Source organism: Scheffersomyces xylosifermentans (genome assembly GCF_036884685.1).
Source record: "Scheffersomyces xylosifermentans strain CBS 12540 chromosome Unknown RJT20scaffold_2, whole genome shotgun sequence".
In the NCBI taxonomy this organism is placed as follows: domain Eukaryota; kingdom Fungi; phylum Ascomycota; class Pichiomycetes; order Serinales; family Debaryomycetaceae; genus Scheffersomyces; species Scheffersomyces xylosifermentans.
In genome coordinates this window covers 2,693,253-2,704,546 of record NW_027042940.1, presented here as the reverse complement: position 1 = coordinate 2,704,546, position 11,294 = coordinate 2,693,253, and the positions used below count along the sequence as shown (strand labels likewise).

The window sequence follows — 11,294 nt, the reverse complement described above, 5'->3', positions numbered from 1 at the left end:
TTATCTACTTCGATCTCTACAATAACCAACCTTAACAGGACGCTATACCGTTCCGTTATATGCACACCACCATTTGTATACCGAAAAAATTTGTATGATGAGATGAGCGTTAAGTAGAAGATATCACTTTTGAAAGTTAATAGAAAACGATTAAAGAAGCAAGAACTTCGAGTTAAAATGCCTAAGAATCGAGATGGAGACGAAGTGGTAATTCCACCTAAGGATGAAGAAGAAATTTTTCTTGAAAAATTGGTGTTCGGAGACTTGGAAGGGTTTGAGAACAATTTGAAGAAGCTTGATAATCTTTTTGATTATTCTTCAGATGAAGCCGATGAGGACGGAAACAGCGACAAATTCTTCAAGGACTCTTCAGATGAATCCTCTGACGATGAGGATGACTTGCAGCATGTTCAAGATGAAGATTTGTTCTTCATCGATGATGGAGAGGAAGCTAATAGGAAAGATGTAGATGACGATGCGATGGATGTAGATCAGGAGTCAGATGAAGACAACCAGCAGGAGGGGGATGAGGAATTTGACAGCGATGACAACGCTTGGGAAGACAGTGATGATGAGAAATTGAACGTATCATTAGTGCAATCAGCCAGGTTAAAGAAGTTGAGAAAGACAGAAAATGATAGCAGTATCAATGGAAGATCATACATAACAAGATTGAGAACTCAGTTCGAGAAGATATACCCAAGACCAGAATGGATTGACAAATTAGAAAATGAAGACGAAAACGACGATGAAGATAATTCAGATATAGAAATAGACGGTGACGAACAAGGTTTAAGTTCTGTGAACAATAATGACACCAACTCGATCTTAAAGATCTTATCTACGACTCAACTGTTCGTGATAACCAAACAATTGAAGTTGATCTCACCAAACAAAATCTCCATTACAAGATTGAAGGATGCAAACTACCAGAAAATATCCAAGTCAGCCATTCAATCCTTGTCTTTCCATTATAGCCATCCTTTGTTAATGACTGGTGGTTTTGATAGAACCATTCGTATCTACCACATCGACGGTAAGGTCAATAGCCTTGTGACATCTTTGCATCTCCGTAATTCTCCAATCAGCACTTGCCAATTCTCCCCACTTGGCTCTAGTGATATTAACAACGAAAAGAACCTAGTCTTTGCAGCTGGAAGAAGACGTTACATGAACAAATGGGACTTGAATTCAGGTGAAATCGAGAAAATTTCTAGAATGTATGGACACGAACAGCACCAGAAATCGTTCGAGTATTTCAAGATATCACCAAAGGGAACTTTCATTGGTCTCACCGGTAACAGTGGTTGGTGTAACATTCTTAACGGAAGCACTGGTCAGTGGGTCAAGGGCTTCAAAATCGAGGGAACAATCGTAGACTTTGAATTTGCCAGGGATGAATCATTCATAGTAATAGTAAATGCTGCTGGTGAGGTTTGGGAGTATGAATTGGATGCCAAGGATGCTTTCGTTAACTCCAAAGATGATAAACAAAACAAGAAGACAAAAACATATAACAAGATATTGAGAAAATGGCAAGACGATGGTGGAATCGGTATCACTAAGATAAAGTTGGGTGGCCCTAAGAACCGTTGGTTGGCAATTGGTACCAACAATGGTTTCGTCAACATTTATGACCGTAACACTTTCTTGGACAACAAGAACCCTAAACCATTTAAAACAGTTGAGAATTTGGTAACCTCGATTTCATCACTTGCATTTAACCCCGATGGACAGATCTTATGTATTGCCTCTCGTGCCAAGAGAGATGCCATGAGATTAGTGCATTTACCATCTGGATCAGTCTACTCCAACTGGCCAACTAGTGGAACTCCATTGGGTAAGGTTACCGCTGTTGCATTTTCGCCAAACAACGAGATGTTGGCGGTTGGAAATGAATCTGGTAAGGTGACTTTGTGGAGATTGAACCATTATTAGAGGATAGTGGAGGATAAATTAGCATTGTACAGTAATAGCATATAGTCGATAAAAAAGTATTATAGAGGTGTTATAGAGGTTGATGTAGAAATGAGATGGTTGTAATTGTAATTAAGCAGGTAGAGATAGTTGTTCCCAGCAAACTACAACAGGATTTCTTGCTCTTTTATAACAAACTACGAAAGAGCAGTTAGCCCGTTACTAATGATAGCCATCAAGAAATTACCAAAAGAACTGCAAGACATATTGTAGGTAATAGATGCATACATATAATTAGAAGAGACATTATAAGACACACATAGGCGTTATTATAAGACACATACAAGTAATTATAAGACACAAACAAGTAATTATAAGACACAAACAAGTAATTATAAGACACAAACAAGTAATTATAAGCCACATACAAATAACTAAGACATATACAAATGGTGGTATGATATATACAAATATATAGAAGACACTTACAATAATGATAAGACACACATACAAATAATTATAAGACACATACAAATAATTACAAGACACATACAAATAAATAGAAGACACTTATAATAATGATAAGACGCCCATACTAGACACATACAATGATTACGAGACAAACACATCCAATTCCTACACATCCATTTCTTCCCACCAATTTTTCTCAAGATAGCAACCGCTCCATAACTGATCCAACCATTGTAACTACCTACCATTCACTAGTCACCATCCACCACCCACCACCCACCATCTTTTTGCAATCCAAAACCATTTCCTAATCGGGACACACTTTCACGTGACTTCTCTCTCTCTCTTCCTCTCTCTCCAAATTTCAATGGACTGATAAATTTAAGTTACGATGTTTTTGGATGAAGTGGTTGTTTCTACAGCATATATAAGCATAATAAACATAGCAAAAATGGGTGTTATTGGTGCTCCGTAAGTATCTAGTGAGGAAATAAGTATACTCAACAAATTTTCTAGTACTAACTCGACTTTTTTTCTAGAAAAGGACATGACCGTTACCGTGATCCAGTCACACATCAAATGACTCCTGCTTTGTACAGAGTCAGAGCTCCATTCTTCTGGAGAAATATGATAGGTTTGGCTCTCTGCAGCAGTATACCACTCGGTGTCTACGGTTACACTTGGTATATTTTGAACAAAGATGAGTTTTCCGACATTCCTATTCCTCCAATCAGTGATTCCGAGCTCGCCAAGTTGAAGAAAGAATACGAAGAGAGCAAGTCTAGATAAGCAGAGGAGACACTAGAAGTGGCGGAGAATTGAAATGAAAATGGAAGCTAATTTGTAAGGAAAATTTAGCTCTTTGGGCTGTTCTTTTGCTCTTGTGAATTCCTCAAACCACTAGATTTATACTTCTATGATTTTATCATTGACTAAAAGGACGATTCAAGTCGTCATAATATGATTACTTCAGTAGCGGGATAAGTGCCAATCAGGGAAGTCATATTGGCTTTGTCAGAAAGAAAGTGATTGGTACTATCCTTAACTACGTAGTTTCTTGTACATATAACATACTGATACTTAAATGTATAGCCACATAGTTTGGAAGATTAACGTAGATACCTCCTATAGTCACTCCGATGATCACTCAACTAATTAATACAGCACTACTCGTTCAGTCGAATCCCCATCGACATTCAGTCCCCATGAATTCTCATGATTTCTTGGAGATAAGTGCCACTATTTTGTAAACACTACTCACTCCTTTAATATCTACAATATATCTACAATAAGCAGATTTCTGCTACACCCTTTTGCTGCTGGGTCATTAAATCTCGTGTATAAGAATGCAGAAATAATTATTCATGATCTATCTATTATCAGTCTCAAAGATTGTATCTCGGTTGGATGTCCTCTTCATAGTCATAATCCATAAACTGGGAGACTCCCCTTGTAGGATAAGGAACTGATTCAGACTGTCTACGGTTTCCATTAGGGTTCAAATGGGATTGAGAATTTTGGGCCTCTGTATTTCCATAATTCCATTGAGGTTGATAAGACTCATTCTCGTTGTATGGCAGAGTGTTTCTTTCGCTAAAGTTATCAAATTCTTCATTCAAAGCCGTCTTTGAATCTGATTGAGGTATCACATTTCCATCATAACGGGACTCGCTATATGAATCATCTTGGCCCCTAATTGTAGTATTCTGCTCAGAGCCAGATGATGAATTTGAAAATTTACGATCCTTGAACGGGTCGGGAGGAGGCATAGGATGCTTTCTTCTGCCACCAGCCGATCCCTTACGAGGAGCGACAAACGGATTGGTTACATCATATGGGTGATGGAAAGAAGGTTGAGAACCCATTTTGGATAACAGTGGTGCTGGAATTGATCCAACTGTAGACATGTCTTCCGTTGGAAGGGTATCGAAGGACGTTGTGCGAACTGCAGTGTATGAAGAATTCTTCTCGTAGGGCTTTGGCCTTGCCGCTGTGGAGGTGTATGAAGAACCTTTGTGAATGGGCCTTGGCTTTTGAATAGAGCCAGTATATTCGTAGTCACTGTCATGTCCACTAGAATTGAAATCTTTGGAAGCAAAAAGCTCTATCACCGTTCCATTGCCTCCTTTAAGTAATGGATTTAAGTCAATACCTTGCTGGTCTAGTATACCCTTCTCCAACAATTCAGTCTTTGATCTGTGATTCCTTAAGACCAATAACCGCACAGCATCGTTAACAAGTTCACAGCAGTAACGCCTAAGAGAATAGTAGCCTGTTTTATTGTGCATTTTGATCCAGATAGGTATCCAAAGAAGCATTCCATATAGGTATTCGAAGAAGAAAAACGCCCAAATAACCAACGAAACGCACATGAACGAAAGAATAATAGCCAAACGCAAATTGGTGGTAGCTATGGTCTCGATATTTTTCAAAATATTGTTATTGAAGTAGTCACCACCTGTAGCGTAGAATCTTAGGGTTAAGATATTGATAGCTTGTCTAGGGGCGTCAGCAGCCAATATTTGGAGAGAGTTATCGAACTCTTGGTTGCAGTAAAGGCATGCCCATGAAAAAAATGACGGCATTTCAATCTTATTGAACAAACAGAAGTAGTTATATGACTTGACTGAGTACATTTGACGGGCAATGGGGTTGATGAAAGCAAGGGCAATATTTCTGGTACGATAAATACGTATGGCCCACAACAAACGAACTATTAACAAGCAGATTTCGAATATAATACATGCTGTGAAAAGCCACTTGGCTACTGCGTAAGCATATGGTTTGTAGTCGGAAGAAGACCATTTGTGGAACACCAAGATATTCAAACAAAGATATATATCCGAACCAAGAAGCACCCATGAAAGAACCATAAGAATCCACATCCACATGTACCAAAAAAGAGTTGAGAAATTGGTATTATGGAACTTATCGACATCGACTATGTCAAAAGTCGACTGGTCGAGTTTGTATTGGGCGATTTCCGCTTCGGCATCAAGGTTATAAGTCTTGTAATTTGGCATGGTGTGTTATGTGAGGATTGTATGTACCGAGGTGAATGATGGAATGATGGAATGATGTAGTTGGTATAAGTTCTGGAAAGAAGGACTTAGCTATTGTTTAGGGTCGATTTGTTTGCATTAGCCAGGACCTTTGGTTATGACGACTGGATAACGAGGTATATTACCAATAGTAAGGAATGAATGTGACGAGGAGAAAGGCTTGGGAAACTCCTGATATTGTTCACCTTCTGAGAACTTGTTTATTTCGACGATAATAAAGCCTTCTGTGGAAGAGTGTAATATTGAAAATCCTTTAATACGATTCTGAAACGACTCTGGATCTGATATCACTTCACTATGAAACAACGACTAAGTGAAGAACAAGCGAGAAAGTGACTTCAATAAGTTAGCAAGAAAACAAGCTTTTTGAAACTGCAAAGTGTACGTGTATCTCTGGTTAGAGATATCTACCGATCTACCGATCTATCTATCTATCTATGTATATATATATATATATATATATATTATTGTCTATCTTGAATCTTTAAGATTCTGTGACGACAGACGGGGTGCTGCAATTCCAGATTCTCACAGAAAACAATGGCACTAATGCAAATTTTCGGAACTCTTCGTAAACAGTCCAAGAAAAAAACCAGCTAGCTACTTCCAGTCCAATTTTAGCTGACAGCTGAGCTAATTATTATCTTATCCGCCGGTGTTGTTCTAAGTAAACATGTCCTAGATCCTTCTACGAACCGATTAAGAATGGGGAGAAAATTTGCCGTTATTTTGTTGTCTGTTTGTTTGCAGTATTTTTATGGTACGCGGTGCGTGGGAATTTTGTGTGGGAAGAGAGGGTTATTTTTAGCGACAAGAAAAAGGAGGAAGCAGCAGAGACGATAAAAGAGGGAGAGGAATCAGAGAGTAAACAGAGAGAGTGTAGAGAAAAAAAGAAGCCAATGGGGGGTATTGGAAAGAGAGGATATGAATTAGGGAATTAGCATGGGAATGGTGTGGATTAGAGGACTGATTTGAAAGTCCTTTTGGACAAAAGAAAAGTTTCTAAAAATATCCATATTATGTATCTATATGAATTTTCTTCTTCATTATATTCATTGAATAAAAATTAATAAAATAGAATGAAACTGTTGATCTGAACTTCTCATGGTTTGTAACACGAGATATCTCTATTTCAAAAATTCTAAATTGTAGGTATCTGCCTCGGTGTCTGCCTCGGTGTCTGTATCTAAAGAGTGTATCAGTGTATCCGCAGGGAAACCAAGTAAATACGCTGCCGTACTTTACGACGGTGCAGCACTCCATTTGCTCAATGGGGTGAGAATTATAGTAACAAATAAGAACCGGTACAGCTAACTGAAGAGCTCCATTCTGAGAGAGAGCCATTTAAAATCTAGTGACATTTAAATTGGAGTGATATTATCGCCGTGTTAACAATAAAAATAATAATAATATCAATAATTTTATAATACTAGCCACTACTCTTCCTAGTACATTCTGTATTATCTAGTGGAGCACTTGGAGCCCCCCGTTTTACCCAGCATCATGCCCTAGAAAATGTCTTGGCTAAATCCCACTATATACGAGCATGATGCTAGTAATTTTTAGATAATATACGGAATAAATTGTCTCTGTAACCGTTAAAACTGATGGTGAGACCAGATCTAAGGGCCCCCCCCTCCCCTCTAGTGGATCTTTCCCTTGAACACGAAGTGAACCTCAGCGAAGTCATCTAAGTCGGCAAATTCGTCGCCTTTACCCGTTGGCCTCCGGGAGCACATTCCTAGTTTCTACGCGGTCCAGCCCATCGTCACCACGACACGTCAATAAACTCAGTGGCTCAAAAGAAAGGAGTGGTACGGCTGAAACATTCACAACTGAAAAATTCGTGTCGAGCACGGACGACTCAGTGAGAATAGATGTTCTTGACGTTGGGGAGGGGCAAGGGACCAGACTTTTACTTAATGCAATTCCTAGTTTCGTCATCATACACCAAGATTATCATAGATCCATTTCGTCATGTAGACGATAATATACGGTCCTCCCTCTCCATTCTCTATGACAATGTTGGGGTACAAATTCACAACCATATAACCATGTTCTCCTCTATGAGCATCATCAACCATTATTGCTGCATGGATGTTAAATATTATTGATGCGGCATGGATCAATCATTATATACACGACTTTGTCATTTCTGTGTCAGCTGACTTGGAATCCGGGTAACCTCTCATACCTCTTTTTCCAAAGCAACGAAATGCTTTAAAGAAATCGAAGTTCTTCGGAGGATGTTTTGTAAAATGCTGAATTGAAGAAATAAAGGTCAGCGTCTTGTAAGTGGATAGTCTATTGTATAGTAATTTATTGTTTGATTTGTTTTAGAAAAACGAGCGAGCATTTTTCTTCTTCTAAAACGAAGTATATTGGTGAAGTAATAAGAACGACTTTGTTGTAAAGAAGTATCCTATTGCTATTTTATTGCCGTCAAACTTATACTTAGCGATCATATTTGAATCTTTTGAGAAGTAAGAATCACGGAAAACATAAAAAGAACCACCAATTCAAGATTTTTTCAGGAAACTGTTTCAGTAACAATCGTATATAGCATATATTCTATGCAAGTATTCATCTTCAAGGAAAAGTGACCAATTCAATTAGAACCATAACTAGATTCCTTCTATCACTCCATAAATTAACTCATAGAACTCCCCGTATACTATCATCAGCATATTCTCATAATGTCTACACAAGAAGAAAATAAGGATTACATCAAGCCATTGAACGAGGCTCGTACCTTAGCATTCACTCAGCCCAAGATGTTCCCACAGGTGTTAAGAATGATTTTGGGTATCTTACGAAACGATAATAAAGAAATTCAAGAATGGTGTATCAAATTCTTGAGAGAATCGTTTGTGAATAATGATAAATTGGGCCATGCTGACAAAGTCGATTTAGCCATCGACTCTCTCGACTCATTGATTTATTTGTCCAACATCAAGGATATGAAAACATTCCAATACGTTATCGATATCTCAAGTGTGATATATAAATTAGTATTCCAATATGTGGCGGAAAATGATGGTTGCAATCAGGTGTGGAGCAAACTAACAGAATTGAAGAATTCGTTAGTCAACAAATTTCAGTCTAACTTTCCTTTACCTCCCTCGGATAACGTGGAACATGATATGTTAAGGAATATTCACACAAAGGTGGAGTTGCTCAAGTTTATTATAATCGTAATTGACTACCAACTGCAGACCACTGTAGTGAATGCAAGTGGAGATTCTACGCCTCCCCCAAGCACATTCTCTCTCAACAAGGTTAGTCCTGACCATTCTTTAATCAAATACAGCAATATGGAGTATGAGTCCAAAAGTTTACTTGACTTAGTGTTGAAAATATTCTCCTATGACATCCTCATACCTCCTTTATTGTCAGCCATTTTGAACCACAGCATAATTATCATGAAGAGAAAGCCGCAATATGCCAATAAGATATTGAGTATTATTGAAGGTTACGATACGAACATCAAATTGCAATCCAATTATCAAACCGTAGAACAGTTTAAGTTGGCCAAGAAGTACGTGGATAGATCATTGAAAGTATTTATCCAGCATATCACGAGGCACGCTCTTGTTCCACCACAATTTCAGAACTCGTTAAGCAAGAAGCTCAACCTCTTGGTAGACAGAGGAATCGAGATCAGAAAAAAGAATATCTTTGCTATTGATGAACCCAGCATAAAAAAGAGAAAGTTCGAAGGTTTCTTAAACCCTTCAAAGAAATTGAAGACTATCGATTACAAGAATTTATACTCATTGACTGATGTTGATGACGAGCTGAATAACTTTGATATCACGACAGTGCCACAAAATATATTGGTTAACATGGTTGTCAATGCCTTAAATAAAGTATCAGTTGGAAGATTATCTAAAGCTTTAGAAATCATCAGTGACCGTTATGTTGATGCAGTAGAATCATATCCTGGAATAGTGGGTGGTCCATCTACCGTACCAATCACAGTTAAGAAAGAAGTGAAAAAAGAGGGCGACGAAGAAGATGATGACGAAGAAGACGGCAATTTTGATGTTGATACCATTTACACCTTACCGCCTCCCGCGGAGCTCTCTTTCCAAGAAAAGAAAGATCACATCAATATCATAATCAAGAATTTCTTCAATTTGGCGAAGAATCCAAATTTTGTTAATGTTGAAGATAAGGATGAAGTTAAAGCATCAGAAGAGCAAGACGTGAATGTTAGTAAAGAATTGACCAAGATTGCAATTAAATCTTGGAAAAAGGATAGCTGGATAGTTATTTTAACTAGATTGGCGTCGAGAGGAATGAGATCACTTGAGGGAATAGAATATAAGACATCACCTGATGAAAAGAATGCAGAAGCTATCAGCGATATGGTCAGAAACGCTATTTTTGATTACTTCTTGGAGAACATCCATGGCCGTATCGATTTAATTATTGAATGGTTAAACGAGGAGTGGTATAGCGAAAAGGTATTTAATGAGGCGATTGCACTCAAGAGAGAGCAGGAAGCTGCAGAAAGCAAAGGAGGTCCTGTCGACACAGCACACCCCAATTTGGGAGATACTCCAGTCTACAATAAGTGGGCTGGAAAAGTTCTAGATGCGATGATTCCATTCTTGGAACCTAATGACCGTAAGATTTTCATCAGACTTATGAGCGATTTGCCATACTTGAACGAAGATCTCGTTGGTCGTATCAAGTCCTTGTGTTTCGATCCCGTCAGATCAAAAATCGGTTTTCTTGCATTGCAGTTCTTGATCATGTATCGTCCTCCGGTGAAACAAGCCTGTGTTAACGTGCTTAAGGAGTTAGGCGAGAGCGATCAAGAGGATTTACGTGACGAGGCCAACAAATTGTATGAAAAGTACAAATAAGATAATCTTTAATAGTTAGAATTGCATGTAGACTAATTTTAAGTTGCATACAATTTAATTGTATTAGCCGTAGTATCTGGAAGAATGCTCAACATAAGAGATCTGTAGAGACGACAAGAGTTATGCACACTTAAGAAATCATCTCAAATTCTAAATATTTGCTTAAATTCATGAAATTAAAATCCCAAAATGTTCAAGAATACTAAAGGAACACCTGAAAATGAATTTAGGTAATGAAAGTATACAATTCCAATCATTGACAAGAGCAAATGAAATATATATTCTTGAAGTAGTAGTGAATAAATCTGTAAATTGCCCAAATTCATGGCAGCGGTGGAGTATCAGAAGAAAGTAATTATATTACATGGTACATTCAAAGGAAGACACAGATTCAATCTTCCAATCATCATGTCCAGTCAGTAGAAACACTCTCTAAAATGAATTTTTACGAAGGCTATTGTAAGTTAATATCTCTGTATATGTATAGGCATATCTAAATAAATTCTGAAGAGTGCCTCAGCGCTGCTGCTCAAAATATCATCAATTTTTTGGTTAACAAGTATATTCCCCTTCGAGTCTTTTCTACATAGCTCGTCCTTTGGATAGCCACTAAAATACATTGGTTGCTTTATGAGAGATTTTCCCAGAGTGACATGTCTAGGACCGGAGATTTGATTACCAGAACTTGGAAAACAGCGCCTATACGCATGTCTAAGTGAATTGAAAAGGAGCATTCGATAAATGCAATTTTCAAGTTTGGTCTTGGAAATGTAAAAAATTGACCAGTTTATAAAATGGCTATGAGAAGCATTTAGAAATTATTTATTCAAGGGGTCAGTTATATATATTGTATGCATCGTTCCTACACATAGGCATTGCTGCAAAAAGATGAAATTTCCTCTTTTGGTGGTGGTGTCTCCAAGAAGAAGACTGGTATTTCAACATTTGTAGTCATAACAACAGGCAATAG

General features: G+C 37.9%; 4 protein-coding genes across 4 annotated transcripts; 3 read left to right on the top strand and 1 right to left on the bottom strand. All coding sequences in view use genetic code 12, as the record gives it.

Annotated features, from left to right (window-relative positions):
- The first annotated feature begins 29 nt into the window (after positions 1 to 29).
- On the top strand, positions 30 to 2,149 carry UTP18 (Utp18p). The gene has a single exon (XM_064916774.1). It carries the CDS (start codon positions 178 to 180, stop codon positions 1,936 to 1,938), a length of 1,761 nt encoding a protein of 586 aa, XP_064776535.1. The 5' UTR covers positions 30 to 177; the 3' UTR covers positions 1,939 to 2,149.
- Positions 2,150 to 2,940: 791 nt separating this feature from the next.
- RJT20DRAFT_126509 (uncharacterized protein) lies at positions 2,941 to 3,181 on the top strand (the record flags this gene model as incomplete). Its single annotated transcript, XM_064916773.1, has 1 exon — positions 2,941 to 3,181. A coding segment is annotated over exon 1 (206 nt), but the record flags the coding sequence as incomplete, so codon positions are not given.
- A 519-nt stretch (positions 3,182 to 3,700) lies between these two features.
- Positions 3,701 to 5,833, bottom strand: KCH1 (Kch1p). The gene has a single exon (XM_064919704.1). The coding sequence runs from the start codon at positions 5,409 to 5,411 to the stop codon at positions 3,774 to 3,776; it is 1,638 nt and encodes a 545-aa protein (XP_064776533.1). The 5' UTR covers positions 5,412 to 5,833; the 3' UTR covers positions 3,701 to 3,773.
- Positions 5,834 to 7,855: 2,022 nt separating this feature from the next.
- On the top strand, positions 7,856 to 10,408 carry RJT20DRAFT_32056 (RNA-processing protein). The gene has a single exon (XM_064919703.1). The coding sequence runs from the start codon at positions 8,147 to 8,149 to the stop codon at positions 10,322 to 10,324; it is 2,178 nt and encodes a 725-aa protein (XP_064776532.1). The 5' UTR covers positions 7,856 to 8,146; the 3' UTR covers positions 10,325 to 10,408.
- Positions 10,409 to 11,294: the final 886 nt, after the last annotated feature.